The 23889-nt window shown below is 41.1% G+C and overlaps 1 protein-coding gene across 1 annotated transcript in view; it reads right to left on the bottom strand.

The window, feature by feature from the left end:
* LOC114654212 (protein unc-13 homolog B-like) overlaps window positions 1–23889 on the bottom strand; it is an 837814-nt gene that overhangs the window by 573201 nt on the left and 240724 nt on the right. The window contains 2 exon segments of the mRNA XM_051929449.1: window positions 4273–4358; window positions 12074–12197. Of these exon segments, the coding sequence (XP_051785409.1) occupies window positions 4273–4358; window positions 12074–12197 (210 nt within the window).

Below are 23889 nucleotides of genomic sequence, written 5' to 3'. Positions count from 1 at the left end.
TTAACATTTGAATCTGATGACTGCATATACCGCTGTCTGATTTAGTGTGCGCAAGAACATGCAGGTGGCCAGTTGCTGAGTGCTACAACGCACATTTTAAAAAAAGAAAGAGACAAATATATGTGACGTTTTGAAGAAATCATTTTATGACGCGAATAGTACCAATCAGAAAACCTCGTCGAAGTAATGCAATATTATTTGAAAACGAACAGCGTCAGGTTGGGTGTGAAGTTATACTGGCGCTGTTTGAGTCAGATCAGAAGCTGAATAAGCTAAAAAAGCTCCTGTTCTGACTCTAAGTAAAAAAGCATGAATTAATCAACAGAAATAACCGCGATTGACATTTTAAAGTTAACGATTTACAGTGCATACCAATTTATAAATTCAATGTCCGTTTGAGGAAAAAAAAAACACTTTCTTCAAAGCTGGGAATCGAACTCGCGTCTCTGTGTCACAGTAAGGCAGTGGTGCTCCACGTCAGCAAACCGTCCTTATAACTTATTTTTTCAAGATCCATAACACACAGACAGACAGAGCACTGCGTAATACAGAGACAGACAGGCAGAGATATACAAATAAACAGGGAAGGCACATGTACTGAAAGAAAAAAAAAATCAAAATGTGCGTTGTTTCTGCAGCACTGAATAAGCTCACCTGCTCTAACATCACCCCTCCCTCGATCTGACTCTCTAAGTAACAGCGCAAGTACAGACACAAATCAAGTGCATGTGTGTACTGTATAATATTAACAAAAAGAGCAGCTTACTACTGAAAACAGCAAATATAGGAGTGAGTGGGGATCGAACCAGGACTCTTGATTACACTTGGTTTGCGTCTGTACTTGCGCTGTTACTTAGAGAGCCAGATCGGGGGAGGGGTGATGTTAGAGCGGGTGAGCTTATTCAGTGCTACAGAAACAACGCACATGTTGATTTTTTTTTTCTTTCAGTACATGTGCCTTCCCTGTTTATTTGTATATCTCTGCCTGTCTGTCTCTGTATTACACAGTGCTCTGTCTGTCTGTGTGTTATGGATCTTGAAAAAAATAAGTTATAAGGACAGTTGTACATGTTAATTGCAGTCTCAATTGTTAAAAAAATATTTTAAAAGGAGCATCCCACATGAAAATATAACGATCTCATTAACTGACAGTGCATACCAATTTACAAATTTTATGTCCGTTTGAGGTTAAAAAGAAAAAAAAAGAAGTAACACTTTATCCCCAGCGGGGAATTGAACTCATGTTTGTGAGGCAGAGAAAAGGTACTCGGTCTGAGAGGCAAATCTTAACGCGCTATGCCACGGAAGCTGTTATATGGTGTGTGAAGCTTTTGTGGAAGTGTTTATTTGATCTTAGGAACTCTGGCTTCACACATTCTATAGTTTATGCCTACATTTTGTAACATTTATTACTAAAATATGAAAAAGTTTCTGTTTTAGCAATGTGTTTACACAGATTACTGTAGAAACGGAACACGCATGAAATGCATGTATTCCAAATAGCGATCTATTATTTCTATTCTAAAACTCCAGCAGTTCAGTCACTCCCAGGTAATCAAACAAGGCATGAGCTGGGAAAACTTAGTGAACGTTCTGCGACGGTGGGGGATGGAATAGCCGGCTGCTCGCTGCTCCTCTTAATCGGCACATTTAGAAGACAAAAGAGAGGTGAGAACGGTTTTAAGGTGGGCCGGATCTACGAGTTTTTTCGTAGACTCTGGTAATTCTAGTGTTAAGGCAACTCCTTTGCCGCCCTTTTGATCTTTGAGCATTCTTTTTTCTTGATTCAACAATAAATATTTTTCATTTATAAAGTTTCTTTCATGAGGGCACCATCTTATCATACCAAACAGAGAGACACTGATTTATACTTGGTACCCAACATGGGGTGTTTTAACGTAAAATAGTTTAAAAAGAAATCATCAAAACACGTTTTTTGAAAAGAATTGCAGTTACTATAACTTGGACATTTGCAGTTTAGCAAATTAGGAAAAGTCAAGGAGGAACAGGATACCACACAGACTGAGAAAATAATTGAATTTTTAAAAATACAATGCTAACTGGCTTTGGCTGAGGCATTTCTAGTGTTATACTTTCATTTGCTATCAACGCATCTTAACACAAACCAAGCTGAAAAGTTAAAATGTTCTTACTAGTTGGGAAAGTACTTTGCCATTGTTATTATTGTATAATTCTCTTTAGTAAAGGTTTAATTTAGGACCTTGGTCTTCATATATACCCTCAATTAGCTACACTTGAGTGCACTGTGTGTCAGAATGCCATTTTACATTTATTTACAGTTCTTCTATGATACTGGTAAGGTCAAGGGACAGTTCAGCATTACTTTTGTATGCTCAACCAAGATATTTCAATTTAGATGCTCGGCTCACCAATTCATAATTATTTGTAGTATAGAATTTCGTTTGTTTTTTATAACAATCTTTTTTTTTTTTTAACCATGAATAGGCTACAACTCCCGATTTCTTATCTTTCCAGGTTTGCTTCTGGCTTTTCAAAGATTCTGCTATAATACTGAATTCAGTTCCAGAAGTCAAGTCAATACAGTGTCCATTTGCAAGTATTATTACATACTGTATATGCACAGTCTGCTATGTTACAATATTTGTTCTTATGATTGAAAGTTCAGAAGCCTTACAACTTGTACATAGAAACTATCTCTGAATCTACTGCTGTGAGTGCCAGTGGCCATGTATGGTTTACCAGAAGGAAGAAGCAAGAATCTAGACCAGGCATGTCAAATTCATATGGAGGGCCACAGTGGCTGCAATTGTTTGTTCTTTTCTCTTCACTAGCACCTAGTCACTGCTGACAATGAAACATACTTAATTTTCCTTCATTTTAAATAACTTACTTTTTAGGACCTCTTAATTGTTTCTTTTTTTCCTTAATTAACAGATAAACAATAATGAAATAAGGGCTGTTCAGTCCCTGTACGATCAGTGCCAGAGCTTGGTCCGCATTGCCGGCAGTAAGTCGAACCCGTTTCCAGTGAGAGTTGGACTCCGCCAGGGCTGCCCTTTGTCACCGATTCTGTTCATAACTTTTATGGACAGAATTTCTAGGCGCAGCCAGGGTGTTGAGGGGGTCCGGTTTGGTGGGCTCAGGATTGGGTCACTGCTTTTTGCAGATGATGTTGTCCTGTTTGCTTCATCAGGCCGTGATCTTCAGCTCTCTCTGGATCGGTTCGCAGCCGAGTGTGAAGCGGCTGGGATGAGAATCAGCACCTCCAAATCCGAGACCATGGTCCTCAACCGGAAAAGGGTGGAGTGCCCTCTCAGGGTTGGTAGCGAGATCCTGCCCCAAGTGGAGGAGTTCAAGTATCTCGGGGTCTTGTTCACGAGTGAGGGAAGAATGGAGCGTGAGATCGACAGGCGGATCGGTGCGGCATCCGCAGTAATGCGGGCGTTGCATCGGTCTGTCGTGGTGAAAAAGGAGCTGAGCCGCAAGGCGAAGCTCTCAATTTACCAGTCGATCTATGTTCCTACCCTCACCTATGGTCATGAGCTATGGGTAGTGACCGAAAGAACGAGATCGCGAATACAAGCGGCTGAAATGAGTTTCCTCCGCAGGGTGTCTGGGCTTTCCCTTTAAGATAGGGTGAGAAGTTCAGTCATCCGGGAGGGGCTCAGAGTAGAGCCGCTGCTCCTCCGCATCGAGAGGAGTCAGATGAGGTGGCTCGGGCATCTGATCAGGATGCCTCCTGGACGCCTCCCTGGTGAGGTGTTCCAGGCACGTCCAACCGGGAGGAGGCCCCGGGGAAGACCCAGGACACGCTGGAGGGACTATGTCTCTCGACTGGCCTGGGAACGCCTTGGGATTCTCCCGGAAGAGCTAGAAGAAGTGGCCGGGGAGAGGGAAGTCTGGGCATCTCTGCTCAAGCTGCTGCCCCCGCGACCTGACCTCGGATAAGCGGGAGACAATGGATGGATGGATGGATGGACAATAATGAAATGACATGTGAACTAACACATGCCAAACTAACCAGATCTAATTTCAACCTGTGTATCCATCATATAATATTATCTGTTCCATAGAAGTTTTTAAAAAGAAAGAAAGGTGAAGGTCTGTGAAATATCAATCTGCTTTGGTCCATGAAATATTTGGATGGCACCCTCATGAAAAAGAAAATCAGCAGGTTTGGAAATGCCTGTAATGCCAGAATGAGGGCAGCAAAAACCATGGAATTAAATAATGTGTTCTGTTCACAATCAGAATTAGCTTCTATTAAATATCTTTTTGCACTGAACTTACTTGAATCTCCTCCCTTTCAATGCCAATCTCTGTGTTTGCTTCCTCCAATTTCAAGGTCCAGTATCTAGCTTCTTCTTCTGGGATATCTAAAGAGGAAATAATTCATTTTATGTATGGATTAAAATATACATAGGTGTTGAATTTTCATTACTTAAAATATGTTAAATTACACACATATACACAAACACCCATTGTAACCCATTGTCAGTTAACACAGTTCGTCGCTACATCTACAAGTGCAAGCTGAAACTCTACCATGCAAAGCAAAAGCCATATGTCAATAACACCCAGAAATACAGCAGGCTTCTCTGGGCCCGAGCTCATCTGAGATGGACTGATGCAAAGTGGAAAAGTGTGCTGTGGTCTGACGAATCCACATTTCAAATTGTTTTGTTTGGAAATCATGGACGTCGCGTCCTCCGGGCCAAAGAGGAAAAGGACCATCCGGATTGTTATCAGCGCAAAGTTCAAAAGCCAGCATCTGTAATGGTATGGGGGTGTGATAGTGCCCATGGCATGGGTAACTTGCACATCTGTGAAGGCACCATTAATGCTAAAAGGTACATACAGGTTTTGGAGCAACATATGCTGCCATCCAAGCGACGTCTTTTTCAGGGACATCCCTGCTTATTTCAGCAGGACAATGCGAAGCCACATTCTGCATGTGTTACAACAGCGTGGCTTCGTAGTAAAAGAGTGCGGGTACTAGACTGGCCTGCCTGCAGTCCAGACCTGTCTCCCATTGAAAATTTGTGGCACATTATGAAGCGCAAAATAAGATAACGGAGACCCTGGACTGTTGAGCAACTGAAGTTGTACATCAAGCAAGAATGGGAAAGAATTCCACCTACACAGCTTCAACAATTAGTGTCCTCAGTTCCCAAATGCTTATTGAGTGTTGTTAAAAGGAAAGGTGATATAACACAGTGGTAAACATGCCCCTGTCCCAGCTGTTTTGGAACGTGTTGCAGGCATCAAATTCAAAATGAGTGAAGATTTGCAAAACAACAATAAAGTTTATCAGTTTGAACATTCAATATCTTGTCTTTGTAGTGTATTCAATTGAATATAGGTTGAAAAGGATTTGCAAATCATTGTATTCTGTTTTTATTTACGTTTTACACAACGTCCCAACTTCATTGGAATTGGAGTTTTATATATATATATATATATATATATATATATATATATATATATATATATATATATATACGAGGGGGGACCCAAAAATAACCAGAATTTTGTTGTTGTTAGGTTGGTACTTGTAGTACGTGGTTGGGCCACTAGGGCGATCTAGTTACACTCCTCACAAGTCAGTCTGCCAAGTGCCATCAGTCTGGAAGGTTGTGCTTGTGTTCAGTGAATTTTTTTGTAAAAGTAGTTTTGTGCAAGCATCGTTTTTTTATGATGGCCGATTATCGTGAGCAACGCGCGGCAGTGAAATTTTGTTTTCTTCTTGAAAAAAGTGTTGCAGAAACTATTGTTAGAAACGGTATGACAACCCTGAACCACCCACCCTACTCACCGGATTTAGCTCCGTGTGATTTCTTTTTGTTCCCTCGGATGAAAAAAGACTTGAAAGGAAGGCGTTTTGCTGACGTCGAAGAGGTAAAACAAGAAACAACAAGAGCATTAATGGGCATTACTTCAGACGAATTTAAAAAATGTTTCGAACAATGGAACAAACGGTTAGATAAGTGTATTTCAGCCAATGGAGAGTACTTTGAAGGAGACTAATTGTAGTTTGTACAGAAAATTAAATTAAACACGTTTTAAAAATATTTCCGGTTATTTTTGGGTCCCCCCTCGTATATACTGCTCAAACAAATTAAGGGAACACTTTTTAATCAGCCTATAGCATCAAGTCAATGAAACTTCTGGGATATTGATCTGGTCAGTTAAGTAGCAGATTGGGTTGTTAATCAGTTTCAGCTGCTTTGATGTTAATAAAATTAACAACAGGTGCACAAGAGAGGTAACAATAAGACAACCCCCAAAACACAAATGGTTTACAGGTGGAGGCCACTGACATTTTTCCCTCCTCATCTTTTCTGACTGTTTCTTCACTAGTTTTACATTTGGCTACAGTCAGTGTCACTAGATAGATAGATAGATAGATAGATAGATAGATAGATAGATAGATAGATAGATAGATAGATAGATAGATAGATAGATAGATAGATAGATAGATAGATAGATAGATAGATAGATAGATAGATAGATAGATAGATAGATAGATAGATAGATAGATACTTTATTAATCCCAAGGGGAAATTCACTACTGGCAACATGAGGCAATACCTCGACCCTACAAAGGTTGCAGGGGTAGTCCAACTACTCCAGGATGGCACATCAATACAAGTCATTGCCAGAAGGTTTGCTGTGTCTCCCAGCACAGTCTCAAGGGCATGGGAGATCCCAGGAGACAGACAATTACTCTAAGAGAGCTGGACAGGACCCATAGAAGGTCCTTAACCCATCAGCAGGACTAGTATCTGCTCCTTTGGGCAAGGAGGAACAGGATGAGCACTGTCAGAGCCCTACAAAATGACCTCCAGCAGGCCACTGGTGTGAATGTCTCTAACTAAACAGAAAGAGACATCTTGTGGGTGGCCTGAGGGCCCGACGTCCTCTAGTGGGCGCTGTGCTCACTGCCCGGCACCATGGAGCTCGATTGACATTTGCCATAGAATACCAGAATTGGCAGGTCCACCTATGCTTTTCACAGATGAGAGCAGGTTCACCCTGAGCACGTGACAGACATGAAGGGGTCTGGAGAAGCTGTGGAGAACGTTATGCTGCCTGTAACATTGTTCAGCATGATTGGTATTGGTGGTGGGTCAGTGATGGTCTGGGGAGGCATATCCATGGAGGGACGCACAAACCTCTACAGGCTGGACAACAGCACCTTGACTACCATTAGGTATCAGGATGAAATCCTTGGACCCACTGTCAGACACTATGCTGGTGCAGTGGGTTCTGGGTTCCTCCTGTTGCACGACAATGGCCGGCCTCATGTGGCGAAGGTATGCAGGCAGTTCCTGGAGAATGAAGGAACTGATACCATTGACTGACCACCACGCTCACCTGACCTAAATCCAACAGAACACCTCTGGGACATTATGTTTTGGTCCATCCGACTCCGCCAGGTTACATCTCAGACTGTCCAGTGATGCCCTGGTCCAAATCTGGGAGTAGATCCCCCAGGACACCATCTGTCTTCTCATTAGGAGCATGTCCTGACGTTTTCAGGCATGCATACAAGTACGTGGGAGCTATATAAACTACTGAGTATGATTTTGAGTTGCTGCAATGAAATTTCGGCAAAATGGACTAGTCTGCTGCATCATTTTTTCACTTTGATTTTCAGGGTGTCTTTGAATTCAGCCCTCTGTAGGTTGATAATTTTCATTTCCATCAAACGATGTGGCATCCTTTCGTTCCTAACACAATATCCAGTCCATACCAGTATAGATATCCAGCATGATTTTTTTTCCTTTTGAGATCTGATGTGTTTTCAAAGTGTTCCTTTAATTTTTTTCAGTAATATATATATACAGTATGTGTGTGTATATATATATCTCTTTAATAAAACCCCTGTGTGTGTCCAGTGTCTGTGTGTGTGTGTCTTCTGGTGAAGTGCGCATGCGCGGGGCACAGTGTGATGCTTCAAAGGCCGCCTGACGCATCACACAAGACAGAGAGGGCGGGACCTATAAAATATCGCGCGGCCGATCCAATCGGATTTCTGTAAATGAGGTAAGACTTAAAACAAAGGCACGAATAATCCAATCGGGTACTGAGACACGGAGACCAGCTTCCCCAAAGAGGTGGGATTAGTGTTTGTAGTTGTGCAAGTGTTCATTCTGAGGATGTCAGATTTGCGATTAAGAAGCTTGGCCCGGTAAAGTGTAAAGTGACAGTCATTGAAGGGGTTTTCCTAAATATACGAATTTTCATGATATTACAATAGGATGATGTAGAAGAAGAATGTTCTCCTCAGCACCATGTATTTTGTGTGTTTAGTAAATTAGAATTTTTATAATAACTATTTTGTAACTTGCCAGTGAGAGAAGCTTGACTTATGAACTAACAAAAATATGTTATTCCAGGTTTCAGGAGAAATAGTGTCCACATGAATAAAATCTAAGCTGTTTCTTGTTTTCCCTTTCTCAGAGTGAATGTTTCAGGGACAAGGTCACAAGGCTGCAGAAAGTACATGTAGTTTATGCAAAGGCGTCTCTCCTGTGCTTAGCTTTGAGAACACAGATTATGCTTAGCTCAACAGACATATTGTTTAACTTTACTGTTTTGATAAGGATGTTCTTTCTGTCTTATTAATCATGAAATGCTGAATTATAAAAACCCCTCCTAATTTTTTTTCGGTGTTCAAAATTGAGCTTTGCGGCAATAAGTTATGCTCTTTTGGATCTCTACTTACTGTGACTCCGAATGAATAATAAAGAGTCCTGAAGAAATATTATCTGCCTGCTTTCAGTGTGCCTTTTTCGTCCACAATGACTTTTAAAACTAGATTTATTTTCGCGCACATAAAATCCGTTGCTGGGAAGATGCCACACATACAATAATCAAATGCACGCCAGCACGGATTAAAATACTTGCTGGGGAACTGCACAGTACTTGCTGCAGAGACGCCACAAGCACGATTATCAACTACATGCCACACATTACATCAGTTGCTGGGGAGAATCTGCTGATTGCCCACTGTTGTGACAGAAAATTAAACGCATATTACGGACATCAAAGCCAGTATTACTGTCAGAGAAAATTACAAGCATTTTACGGAAATCCAAACCAGTATTACTGCGAGAGAAAATTAAAGGCACACAATACAGAGACGCATATTACAGCCACATACAAGCCAGTATTACTGTAACAGAAAATATTACGGACGTAAAAGCCTATATTACTGTGACTATCTACTAACAACATGACACACAAAAAAGAAGAAAAAGAAAATGAGCATCAGAAAAATGCTAAAAGAGAAAGACTCAGAAGAGCAAATAGATCTATAGAAGAACAGGAAAATGAGCGTAAAAAAAAATTCTCAAAGAGAATGCACTACTGTTCTAGCGCCTGTTATTGTGACGGGCTTAATGTCTAGTATATATATATATATATATATATATATATATATATATATATATATATATATATATATATATATAAAATTCTGGATCAGAATACATATAATTCAAATAATATATATACAAATACACACACTTTACAGAAACATATTTATACACACACATACTTATATAGACACAGTGTACATTGACATCTACATATAAATATACTGTACACCATGGACAATTGCATCCAGGTCTATCCTATTTAGGAGCCCTGGATGATAAAAGAAGTCCACTGCCTGCTCAGGGTCAGAATCACCACTTTAAGGTGTGGTGATAGACACACTACAGCGCTGTCACAGCCTAACTAAAAAGAGGCATAAAAGAGGCTAAGGCTGCTTACAAGAGGAGGACTAAGGACTGCTTCTATAGTAACAATACAAGGCAGGTGTGGCAGAGGGTTCAGAACTTCACCGGCTATAAATCCAGCAACACCCCAGCTGCTTACGGTGATGCTTCGCTGGCTGAGCAGTTGAACCTCTTCTTTGCTCGCTTTGAAGTGAAGTCACCAGCAGCTAGGTACATCACTTCCACAACTGCCACGTCCTCGTGGTGGAAGAGCACAAGGTGAGTCACACACTGAGGGTGGTGAACCCAAGGAAGGCTTCTGCACCTGATGGCATCTGTGGACCAGTGCTGTTGGACTGCAAGGATCAGATGGCTGGGGTCTTCACCAAAATCTTCAACCAGTCCTTATCCCAGTCCACCATTCCACATGCCTGAGGTCTGCTACCATATTTCCACTACCAAAAAAGACTACCATTAGGAGCCTGAATGATTACTGTCCAGTGGCGCTTACTCCTGCAATCATGAAGTACTTTTAGGAACTGGTCGAGACGTACATCATTTCAAGCCTTCCGCCCTTGTTAGGCACACACCAGTATTCTTACTGGGCAAACAGGTCTACAGAGGATGCCATAGCCACAACTCTCCACACTGTCCTAACCCACCTGGAGCAGAAGAGGAGTTACGCTAAGCTGTTCTTTAGACTTTAGCTCTGCATTTGGTACCATCATCCCTCATAGAGTGTTGTCCAAACTGACAGATGTGGGACTATCTCACTCCATCTGCCTCTGGATTAAGAGTAGGCCCCAACATCTCCTCATTCCTCAGCCTCAGAACTGGTTCTGCACAGGGCTATGTGCTGACCCCCTTCTCTTCACCCTTTACACCCATGAATGCAACCCCACACACTCCAGCAACAGCATCATCAAATTTGCGGATGACACCAAATGGTGGGGCTCTTCTCTGGTGGGAATGAGTCTTCTTATCGGGATGAAGTGGAAAGGTGGTCAGTGTGGTGCAGAGACCACAATCTGATTCTCAACACCACCAAAACCAAGGAGCTGATCATCAAATTTAGGAGGAAGAAAACAAATATTCAGCCCCTTTTCACTAGTGGGGATTGTGTGGAGTGGGTCTCAAACTTCTGATTCCTGGGTGTGCACATAGAGGAGGACCTGAATTGGAGCACTAACAACACAGAACTGATAAAGAACACACAGCAGAGACTATTTCCTGCAGATCATCAGGAAAAAACATTTAACCCAAAAACTGCTCATGTCCTTCTACTGTTGCTCCATAGAGAGCATATTGACTTATTGCCTCAGTATGTGGTTTGTGAGGTGCACAGCATCAGAGAGAAAAGCACTCCAGAGGGTCATCACCACTGCCCAGATCATCATCGGATGCCCTGTCCATTCCTTGGAAGATCTTTACAGTTCCCGATGCCTGAAAAAGGCCCAGAGCATAATTGAAGATCCATCCCACCCCAGTCACTCTCTGTTTAAACTGCTGCCCTCAGGCAGACACTTCAAGACAATAAAAACGCAGACAAATATATTAAAAAATAGTTTTTACTATTAGTGCAGTAACTGCGCTAAATGATGCTCATATTGTGAAACTTTAAAGAGAACAAACTAGGTAATGAACACCAGCAGATTGTGAAAAGTGTCTCATTGTTTAGTATGAGGTTTGTTTTGCTTTTCTACTTTTAGAATCCCTATTATAGATCTTCTTATTTATATGTTTCTGTAGTTTTATAATTTCTTGCTGTTTTAGGATAGGAAGTTTTAGTGATAGGAAGGCATCCAATTTTGTTGTACTTGTGTAATGACAATAAAGATATTCATTCATTCATAAAACACACACAAGATTGTTAATGGACATATTTTGAATATAATCTGATATCCACAGCATTCAGGGCTTCAGTCTAGTAGGGAAGTAATCCTATAGAGTATGACAGTTGTCTTATATCCAATAATTCAACACCTGCACAGATGCAGCAATTCTACCATCCTCCAGTCCCAAGTCACATTCAGACTTCATGACTTAGCAGTATCTTAAGTGTGCTAATATCTTTGCTTACCACAATTTCTCTTTCAAAATACCATAAACCATTATATATATAATATTTACACAAATAAGGCTTACATACTATAAGTATTAATAATTATGAATTATAGACACATTCCAGCTTCGGTCTTTTGTGAATTCAAAAAGGTTTGCCTGTCTTTATCAATAAAATTGGTAAATAGGAAAAGTTTAATAAACCATAGCAGAGTTTAATTACTCCAATTCTAAGGAATGTAAAAGCTCAGTTAACAGAAGCCTAAATAATTAGTTCTCATAGAAAATCTATTTAAACTCACCTAAAGGAAGTTCAAAGTGTGTGTCCAGCAATATTTCATGCTGTGTGGGATTTCTGGTGCCACAAATCTCATCTTCATTCATCAGTACCTCAGCATGAAGGGAGACCCATTGTCCAGGGCCATCCTGGAAAAATGTTTCATGAAATTAACCTTCATTAACCATAGGAGACATCTTTTCTATTTACAATCCATACCCACTAAAACTGTAGCATTGAATTATGCACATCTGCTTAGTTCTAATGTGTAATGTCCCCACATGCTAAACAAGCTCAACTCAGACCATAACTTCACATTTCATTTGTACCACATACTTCATATCTGATTAATACTTGCTTATGTTAAATGTTAGTGCTGAGAAAAGGTATAATAAATTAAAACTCTTACCACATATCTTTCCATAAACAATATTAATTATAATTAAGTTCTTCAAATTACAAATGTGAAGAAAACCAAAGAAAAAAAAAAAAAAAAAACTTAACAAATCTTTCTGTATTTTTTTGTTTATTGCTAAGTACTTTCTGATGTTTATTATATTTGTGTTTTGTTACTGTTGTTGTTTATTTATTAAATATATATTATGTATTCTCCTATTTTCCTTGTGTTTTGTGGATGGAATGCCAAGTGGCAGGCACACTCTGACATACAGTGGTGTGAAAAACTATTTGCCCCCTTCCTGATTTCTTATTCTTTTGCATGTTTGTCACACAAAATGTTTCTGATCATCAAACACATTTAACCATTAGTCAAATATAACACAAGTAAACACAAAATGCAGTTTGTAAATGGTGGTTTTTATTATTTAGGGAGAAAAAAAAAATCCAAACCTACATGGCCCTGTGTGAAAAAGTAATTGCCCCCTGAACCTAATAACTGGTTGGGCCACCCTTAGCAGCAATAACTGCAATCAAGCGTTTGTGATAACTTGCAATGAGTCTTTTACAGCGCTCTGGAGGAATTTTGGCCCACTCATCTTTGCAAAATTGTTGTAATTCAGCTTTATTTGAGGGTTTTCTAGCATGAACCGCCTTTTTAAGGTCATGTCATAGCATCTCAATTGGATTCAGGTCAGGACTTTGACTAGGCCACTCCAAAGTCTTCATTTTGTTTTTCTTCAGCCATTCAGAGGTGGATTTGCTGGTGTGTTTTGGGTCACTGTCCTGTTGCAGCACCCAAGATCGCTTCAGCTTGAGTTGACGAACAGATGGCCGGACATTCTCCTTCAGGATTTTTTGGTAGACAGTAGAATTCATGGTTCCATCTATCACAGCAAGCCTTCCAGGTCCTGAAGCAGCAAAACAACCCCAGACCACCACACTACCACCACCATATTTTACTTTTGGTATGATGTTCTTTTTCTGAAATGCTGTGTTCCTTTTACGCCAGATGTAACGGGACATTTGCCTTCCAAAAAGTTCAACTTTTGTCTCATCAGTCCACACGGTATTTTCCCAAAAGTCTTGGCAATCATTGAGATGTTTCTTAGCAAAATTGAGACAAGCCCTAATGTTCTTTTTGCTTAACAGTGGTTTGCGTCTTGGAAATCTGCCATGCAGGCCGTTTTTGCCCAGTCTCTTTCTTATGGTGGAGTCGTGAACACTGACCTTAATTGAGGCAAGTGAGGCCTGCAGTTCTTTAGATAGATAGATAGATAGATACTTTATAGACGCTGTCCTGGGGTCTTTTGTGACCTCTCGGATGAGTCGTCTCTGCGCTCTTGGGGTAATTTTGGTCGGCCGGCCACTCCTGGGAAGGTTCACCACTGTTCCATGTTTTTGCCATTTGTGGATAATGGCTCTCACTGTGGTTCGCTGGAGTCCCAAAGCTTTAGAAATGGCTTTATAACCTTTACCAGACTGATAGATCTCAATTACTTCTGTTCTCATTTGTTCCTGAATTTCTTTGGATCTTGGCATGATGTCTAGCTTTTGAGGTGCTTTTGGTCTACTTCTCTGTGTCAGGCAGCTCCTATTTAAGTGATTTCTTGATTGAAACAGGTGTGGCAGTAATCAGGCCTGGGGGTGGCTATGGAAATTGAACTCAGGTGTGATACACCACAGTTAGGTTATTTTTTAACCAGGGGGCAATTACTTTTTCACACAGGGTCATGTAGGTTTGGATTTTTTTTCTCCCTAAATAATAAAAACCATCATTTAAAAACTGCATTTTGTGTTTACTTGTGTTATATTTGACTAATGGTTAAATGTGTTTGATGATCAGAAACATTTTGTGTGACAAACATGCAAAAGAATAAGAAATCAGGAAGGGGGCAAATAGTTTTTCACACCACTGTATGTATGCTGATGGACTGCCTTGTGCCTACATATTGTGAGGCTGAGAAGTGGATACTTTAGTAGTTCATTAACATTTTGGAAAGACTGCATTTTATGATCAGAGATTTTCTTCAATTCTGGATATTTTGCTTCTGGATAGTTAGTGGTGTTTGAAATTTTGATTTCATCATAGTTCTTGCTCACTAGTTTGCATTTTTCTGGAAATCTTTTTTGCCATTTTTGGTTCTCCCTTGTTTATTACACATGTTTACTATAAGTCTCTCTTTACAAAGATCCTGTTTTTGGCCTTGTCATGCAGGCCAGAGGTTTTTGATGGTTTCTCTCCCTCAAAGGGCATTTTGATACAATTTGGACAATTAGGGTATATATTTTTTTAATTTTAAAAGCTTATCACTATTTTTAGTTCTAGACAATTGAAATCTACCAGTAGAGTTCAGGCTCAGGATGCTGGAATGAGGCCTAATTCTGAGCAAGCTTGGGAAGACCCTGGGTCTTTATAGAGGCCTGACATCTTTTTTCAATTTTGACTACAGTGAATCATAACACATATGAATACATATATACAGTATGAAAATACTTATACAAACATATAGGTACACAAGGTTAGACAAAGCTCGGGTACCACCTAAATATTTTCAGGATGTCTAATGTTTGATTGATCTAACCAATACCATTATCCGTTAGACCAATGGGTGTATGAGGCATGTGTGTGCCAACACAAACGGTATGTATGCATGTATATATGTATGGTGAGAGAGAGGATGTGTCACAAAACTACTGAATATCTTTGTAAGCAATCTAAGATGTTAAAAAAATGTAAGAGTGTTTTTTTAGCTCATTACCTCTCTCTACATACACATATACACACAGGTATATATGCAGTTTTGATTTGCTTCTCCATGCAAAATGACCTGGGGTTACAGGTAAAACTTATATGGGATGCAAAGCTTAAAGACCCCCTACGAGCCTGTTTTATTCCCTTTATTAGATGGGATTGGAAGTGCACCATGGAAGACACACCCCAACTACAAAATGGATGTCCCTGGTACACAATTCAAGTAAATCAGATGAAAGGTTAGAGACCTGCCTTTCTTTGACATTGTCACACCAGAGAAGTATAAAGGAAACTAGTGAAGAACAATGGAAATTCTTCTTAGAAAACTGAGAGGGTCAGAATTGTACTCACAAGGCTGTTACACAATCTAAGAGAGGTGCACCTCCTACTTCATTAACTGAAGTTGGAAAATTATTCAGTCCGCCTGATCATCCATTAATTAGTGAAGAATTTTCTGCACTGATAAATCGATAGTAATTGACTTTACTTAATTAAAAATTGGGTGGCAAAGAACATTATCAAAACCTCAACAAAATTGAAGAATTAAAAAAAAAAACATCAGCATGGCTGGGGTTATGGAAAGGTTTTTGCCTTATTCATATACTACGCCTAAACTGTAATGAATGAAATAAAAATAAAGGTATATACTGTATAATTTTGCTAATGTAAAAAACAATAATACTTTTGACAGTTATGAAACAAAAGTAATATTCACTTTTAACAACTATATACAGTATATCAATGTTTGACACTGGCTATATTCTTGCATTTATGTACTTGCTTTACTTTGTATGTCACTTTGTGCCTCTTCGAATTTTTTCAAGATAAATAATGTCTGGGTTCTCCTGGAAATTAGTCATTCCCAAAATTACTCCCATTTTAAAAAATTTACCAAGTGTCACACATGTGCACATGGGAGGCAATCTAAGGGCTTAACTGAGGGTAAGATGCAGAGTCAAGGTTTGATGAACGGTACTAATGCCTTTTCTCCCTCTTCCACAGACCTCCAGAAGGAAAGCCCAACTAGAACTCCACCCACTTAAGCTGCTAAACCATGCCCTCCTGCAGACCTCACTTCCGCCCAAGAACCCACCTCTTCTTGTCCTGCACCTATATAACCTCAGGACTCCACTCTTCAAACCAGTCATTGTTTAGGCTCAGTCCATTGTGACTACTTGTTTCTTTGCTGAATTACTTGTTTACTGACAAAATATGGGGGAGACCTCCCCAAACCTTTTCTGTTCTCTTTTACACAAATATTTCAGCTTTATACAAAATGTAGCCAGTAGGTGAAGTTGTAGACTCCCAAACGTCAGACACAATTGCTCCAGTCTCAGGTTCAAAATTACCTTTTTATTAACAAAATACCTTGTACATGTCTGTTCATTGGCAACAATTCAAACATTGCATTTCTTTTCCTTCATTTTCCACCTCCCCTCACTTCTACTGGCAAGATTTGTCCTCTTCCTCCCAACTCCGATTCCCAGAATGATATGAGATAGCTCCTTTTATGCAGGACACAGGAGTACTTCCGATGGAAGGAAGCACTTCCATGTCAGACAGAAGTCCTACAGAGCCATTTCCTACATCACCCCCACCAAACCCCCCAAGGAGGCACCAACAGAACCCTGCAGGGCTGCCACATTTAACCACAGTTCCCAACATTCCCTATGGGTGTTTGGATGGGTAAACTGGCCCAGGAATGCTGCCACTCAGCAAAACAGGGGAGAACACAGTCTTGGAAGACTTTGTCCCCATGTACCTTCACCATTTTGGCCTCCAGGCTGGGCAAGGGTCTTCTGTCTTATTCCATCAGGATGCCAGTTAATCCATTAGCTCTACCTCCAGGCTTAGATAGTGAATGCTTTGCCTTTGAAATCCCATTATGCTAGCATCTCACCCATTCAAAGGAACAGGGTTCATCCAAGCCAGGATGGTAATCCACCCTTTATATCCATTACATAAGCATACAAATATTTCTCTCAGTTGGTTATAAAAAATGTTGCTCTTGTTTCTTTCAAAATATAATGCCTATTTATTATTTTGCTTGCATATAATTATACAGTAGGAAAAACCACTGAATTCACTGCTATTTTTAAACATTAACTGCTATATGCACCTGTGCACCTGAAAAAATGGCAAGTCCAGGTTAATTTTACATGGCCCTATAGCCAAAGTCTTTTTTTTCAGACACATTTTCAAAATAAGAGCTGTATTTAAAATGTTTTACTTACAGAATTTTAAGAATCTTCAGCAATTTCATTAACAACACTATTGCTGCTAAAATAATTTAAAAACTGTCAAAACCACAACTTGGCACAATATAGTGTCAAATGAATGTGAAGAGGCACACTTTGAGCAGAGACTGGTTGTGATTTCTGGTCAAATAGGCTATGCCTTACTTTAAAAATATCTTCCTCTTACTAGGCTAAACTTCTTGGACAATCTATGGACTAACTTAAATCTCTCTTCCAAGTTTTGGTTTTGTGTCAGTGATGTAAACTAGATCTTAGTTATGTAGTAGTAGTAGTAGTGGTAGTAGTAGTTTATTTATATAGCACCCTTCACAGACAAAAGGTCACAGAACGCTGAACAGCAAATACAGTACAAATACAACAGTTAAAACAAAACACAAACAAAACCAATAAAAACAATAAATAAACAAACTGGAACTATTCAGCACGGATTAAAAGCTTGTTTAAAAAGAAATGTTTTTAGTTGTTTTTTAAAAGAATCAACAGACTTGACGCCACACCGACCACAAGGCAGGCTATTCCATAGACTTGGTGCCACAGACTGAAAGCCACGATCCCCATGGGTTTTTAGCCAAGTGCGTGGGACAACGAGAAGGCCCTGTTGCCCAGATCTTAGAATCCGGCAAGCTGTATGGCGTTGGAGGAGGCTGGTTAGGTACTCAGGAGCTTGTCCATGCAAAGCTCTGAAAGTAAGTACCAAAACTTTAAAATGAATTCTATAAAACACTGGGAGCCAGTGCAGTGTGTGCAAAATGGGGGTGATATGATCACTCCGGCAAACGCGAGTTAGGAGCCCGGCAGCTGCATTTTGAACTAACTGAAGGCGTGAGAGAGAGGACTTGCTCAAACCTGTAAAGAGAGCATTACAGTAATCAAGCCGTGAGGAAATAACAGAATGAACAAGCATCTCCAGTTCTGATTTTGAAACAACATTTCTTAGTTATGAGAGATTTCTTATATGAAAGAAACACGAGCGGCTGACTGACCTTACATATTCATCAAGTGTCAGGGACTGGTCAAAAATAACCCCAAGGTTACGTAGATTCGACTTAATAACAGGAGAGACAGAAGATAATTTTAAACTGATCTCAGAATGAAGAACAGGAGGAGCAACAATAAGTACCTCAGTTTTTCCTGAATTCAACTGCAGATAATTACTATTGAGCCAGTCGTTAACCTGAGACAGACAATAAACCAAAGTGACCAAAGTATTAATTTGGTTAGGCTTAAATGAAAAATAAAGCTGTATATCATCTGCATATAGATGATATGAGATGTCCTTAAAAGAGTTAAGAATCTGTGATACAGGAAGAATATATAAAGACAGAATTATAGGTCCAAGAACCGAGCCCTGTGACACTCCACATGTCAAAGGAGCAGAGTCAGATGAAAAGCCAGCCACACCGACTGAGAAACTCCTATTTGACAAATAAGAGGAGAACCAGTCCAAAGCAGAGCCAGAGACACCTAACAGCTCTAATCTATTAATTAAGATCCGATGGTCCACCGTATCAAAAGCTGCGGTAAGATCTAACAGTACAAGCACAGAGCACCTGCCTGAATCAGCAGCAATTAAAAGATCATTGAAAACTTTTAGAAGAGCTGTTTCTGTAGAATGTCGCCTCCGAAAACCAGATTGAAAAGAATCAAGGAATAAGTCCATCTGTGGCAATGCAGAAGAAACATATTTAATATAATTGCATAGCAAAATGCATTATTGAACATTCTGACAGACGAAGCACCACAAACCAACCTTAGCTCTGCTGTGTAATTTCCAATAACAAAATGCACTGTCTAAATAGATGTCGAGTTTAGGGACCAATTTCTTTTCACAATGTTACAGCAAAGAAAAAGTTGACATAAAACAAGTAATTACCAAGCATTGTCTTATTAAAATCTTGTACTCCAGTATACTACAAACTAGGACCATCTCCCCAGGGTAATTTACACTAAATATAGAACAATACATATTTATAAACTAATGTATTCAAAGACAGTTAAATAAATGCAGGAACATACAAGAAATCACTCCTCATATTTGGCTTTCTTGTTTTCCAGTGCCTCCTGATGCTTTGTTTACACGCTAATAAACTATATTTCACCTGTGAGAGAAGTGTAAATCTATCCTAAGCTGCAACAAAGCTGTTTAAAAAACACCAAAGTCTAATCAACTACCAATGATCCTGCTACTACTGCCTGTAATTAAGGAGTATTTTATAAGAAAAATGGTCTTGCAAACTATACAAAAATAGTAAAACTATACAATATAAGAATAGTAAAAGCAACTTATTTGCTCTCATCAAAGCTGAAAACATTACAATGTAAGCAACTTAAAGATTCAAATGCCACCCCTTACATTAAAATACATTGTCATAACGCAAACAATAAGATTACAAAATAAGAAATGTATAGATTCAATTTCCTTTCTTATTTAAAAAGATTGTCAAAATATAAGCAATCTATACTAATAAAAGGCAAAGCCCTCACTGACTCACTGACTGACTGACTGACTCATCACTAATTCTCCAACTTCCCGTGTAGGTGGAAGGCTGAAATTTGGCAGGCTCATTCCTTACAGCTTACTTACAAAAGTTAGGCAGGTTTCATTTCGAAATTCAAAGCGTAACGGTCATAACTGGAACCTCTTTTTTGTCCATATACTGTAATGGACTGCAGCTCGCTGGCCGTGGGAGGCAGAGTTGCATATCGCGTCATCACGCCTCCCACGTAATCACGTGAACTGACTGTGAACGCAGTACGTACAAAACAAGGAAGAGCCCCAAAGAGCGCTGAAGAAAACATTCATTACACAATTGAGAAGGCAGCGAAACAATAAGAAGCGAAGCACGGTGTAAACCGTAAGTTTAAATTAAGTTTATAGAAACACTCCCGCTGCCGTTTGCAATATCATATTCGCGAGATACAAGTTTAATGAGAAGACACGAGGTATAAACGAGATTTGGATCACTTTCTAACAGAGTTACAATTGCTGTAGTGAGAAACTTTGAAGTACCAGGTCTTGGCTAACATTAAATAAAGCCGTGGACATCGCAACATCACATAAGAGAGCAGCTCACGTGAACTGACTGAACGCAGCAGGAGTGATCACTTCGCTACTGTGGAAACAAAGCACGGTGTAAACCGTAAGTTTAAATTAAGTTTATAGAAACGCTCCCACTGGCGTTTGCAATACCATATTCGCGAGATACAAGTTTAATGAGAAGACACGAGGTATAAACGAGACTTTGGATGACTTTGTAACGGAGTTAAAATTGCTGTAGTGAGAAACTTTTAAGTGCCAGGTCTTAGCTAACATTAAATAAAGCCGTGGACATCGCAACATCACACAAGAGAGCGGCTCACGTGAACTTACTGAACGCAGCACGTCGGAAACAAAGCACCGTGTAAACCTAAAGTTTAAATTAAGTTCATAGACCTACAAAAGGTTGCCATTGATTTGAGGCAAGATTGCTTTTCTCCTGTACAACTATACGTTGCATTCTCAAGAGTGTGCTTGCACGGCTTGGTCATATTACAACCTGAGTGCTGAACTGACAACGTGGTATACAAAGAGAACTATAACAATCGTAATATGTATATATATATTGTCAGAAGAACGACCAAAAGACATCGAGAAGGTTTGGGGCAGCCACCCATTTAATCGATTATGGCTGCAAAAGCTATTAAAGAACAGAGACATGTTCATTCAATCGAGTCCAAAACAGAACTGAACTTCCAGGTAGCAAGATGGCAGCTTTAAAGGCCAGTAGCGGAAGTGATGTCATCCCGACCGGAACCAGAAGTGACGTCAGTGGCTGCCCCAGAGCCAGGTGGGATTTCCCTAGAATGGTTTGCAAAAGATCGAGAGGGAAAATTAGTGCACTCCGCCCCCCCCCCCCCGGTCTGGCATGGAACTACCTGTATTTAAGCCCTTTAGCTGTCTCCTAAACACACGTGTGTGACAGGGCCCCCCCCTTAGCCCAGACCCGTCGGGTCGGGCGTCCTGCACCGATAGGTCGTGAACGCGGGAGAGAGCGTCGGCATTGGCGTGTAGAGAACCCTTCCGATGAATGAGCGAAAACTTGTAATGTTGCAAATCGAGGAACCACCTCGTGACTCGCGGGTTAGACTCTTTGTGTAGGGTCATCCACTGTAAAGGGGCATGGTCTGTGACTAGAGTAAACTCCCGACCCAAGAGGTAGTATCTCAACTGTGTGATCGCCCACTTAATCGCAAGAGCCTCCCTCTCCACTGCCGCGTATCTGGTCTCCCGATCCAACAGTTTCCGGCTCAGAAACATGATGGGGTGTTCAGCACCATCGACACTTTGGCTCAGCACTGCCCCTAGGCCTGTGTCCGAAGCGTCCGTCTGGAGAATAAAAGGCCGTGAAAAATCAGGCGCCTTTAAAACGGGTGCCGACGTCAGGGCCCTTTTTAAGTCACTGAAGGCTGCCTCAGTCATATCAGTCCATACCACAGTGTTAGGAGCCCTCTTCTTTGTCAAATTAGTCAAGGGCACGGCTCTGTCCGAAAAACGTGGTACAAACCGGCGGTAATACCCCGCTAATCCGAGAAATGCCTGGACTTGCCGCTTGGTTCGCGGACGGGGCCATGTCAAAATGGCTTGTATTTTAGAGCACTGTGGCTTCACCGTACCACGACCCACCAGGTAGCCCAAATACTTGGCTTCCTCCAATCCAAAGAAACATTTCTTTGGGTTGATACGAAGACCGGCTTCTCCCAATGTCTGTAACACGGCTCCAACATGCTGTAGGTGTTCCTTCCAGGTGCTGGAATAGATGACGACGTCATCCAGGTAGGCAGCACTATACGTGTTATGGGGATGGAGCACTTTGTCCACCAGACGCTGGAAAGTTGCAGGAGCCCCATGTAACCCGAATGGAAGGACACGATACTGCCAGTGCCCACTAGGGGTGCTAAACGCGGTTTTACCCTTTGCGGAGTCCGTTAAAGGAACCTGCCAGTACCCTTTGGTCATGTCAAGTGTGGTCAAGTATTCTGCCTGTCCAAGCCTCTCAAGGAGGTCGTCCACTCGAGGCATGGGATAAGCATCAAATAGTGAGACCTGATTAAGTCGACGGAAGTCATTGCAAAACCTCCAACTTCCGTCGGGCTTAGGAACCAAGACAATTGGGCTGGACCAGGGACTATGACTCTCCTCTATGACTCCTAGATCCAGCATGCGCTTGATTTCCAGTTCCACTTCTGCTTTCTTTGCCTCGGGAAGACGGTACGGGCGTTCTCGGACTATGACCCCGGGTTCAGTCATAATGTCATGGGCAACCAGAGAAGTCCTTCCGGGGATTTCGTCAACCACCTCCGGGACGGACGAGATAACTATCTCTAGCTCCCGCCTCTGTCGGTTATTTAAATTAGACCCGAAGTTAAGGGTATTACTTTGAGCAAAAAGGGAGCGGGGCTGGCCGGAGGTGGGATCAGGGTCCCGTTCCTTCCACGGTTTCAGCAGGTTCACGTGATATATCCGCTCTCTCGGTCGACGATTGGGTTGTTTCACCAAATAGTCGACGAGCCCTTTTCGATCTTTAACTTCGTATGGCCCTTGCCAGTGGGTAAGTAGCTTAGAGTGGGAGGTGGGAACCAATACCATGACTCGATCCCCCGGCTGGAACTCCCGGAGTGTCGTGCCACGGTCGTAATAGTGGGCCTGTGCTGATTGCGCCTCTTGCATGTGACTTTTTAATATGGGTCGAATCTTCGCAAATCTATCGCGTAACTGTGCGATATATTCCAAAATATTAGTTGTGGGAAGGGCCTCTCCTTCCCAACCTTCCTTTAGAATGTCCAATATGCCCCGGGGTTGTTGCCCATATAATAATTCAAAGGGTGAGAACCCCGTTGAGGCTTGCGGGACTTCCCGGTAGGCAAAGAGTACGAGGGGGAGGAGCTGATCCCAATTCCTCCCATCCCCGCTGACCACCTTGCGAAGCATCTGTTTGAGAGTCTGATTAAATCTCTCTACTAAACCATCGGTTTGAGGATGATACACCGCGGTTCTCAAGTGCTTTATTTTGAGTAACTTGGCCGTTTCCTTGAACGTCTCCGAGGTAAACGGCGTCCCTTGGTCCGTAAGGACTTCTTTAGGGATTCCAACTTGCGCAAAGACCTCCATTAGTGCCCGTGCGATTACTTTAGAATTAGCTGAGCACAATGGGACAGCAACTGGATATCGGGTTGCATAATCCACGAGGACTAATATATATTTATGTCCTCGGGCCGAGGGATCCAGGGGGCCCACTATGTCGACCCCTATCCTTTCAAAGGGGACATCAATTAAGGGGAGGGGAACGAGAGGAGCACGGTCCCTCCTAGGAATTTGCCGCAGCTGACATTCCAGGCACGAAACACAGAAGCGGCGAACCTCCTCGTTAATTCCCGGCCAATAAAAGCGGAGCT

Source organism: Erpetoichthys calabaricus, chromosome 7 (assembly GCF_900747795.2).
Source record: "Erpetoichthys calabaricus chromosome 7, fErpCal1.3, whole genome shotgun sequence".
In the NCBI taxonomy this organism is placed as follows: Eukaryota; Metazoa; Chordata; class Cladistia; order Polypteriformes; family Polypteridae; genus Erpetoichthys; species Erpetoichthys calabaricus.
The sequence above is the reverse complement of the archived record's forward strand: the minus strand, read 5'-3'. Positions and strand labels throughout refer to the sequence as shown.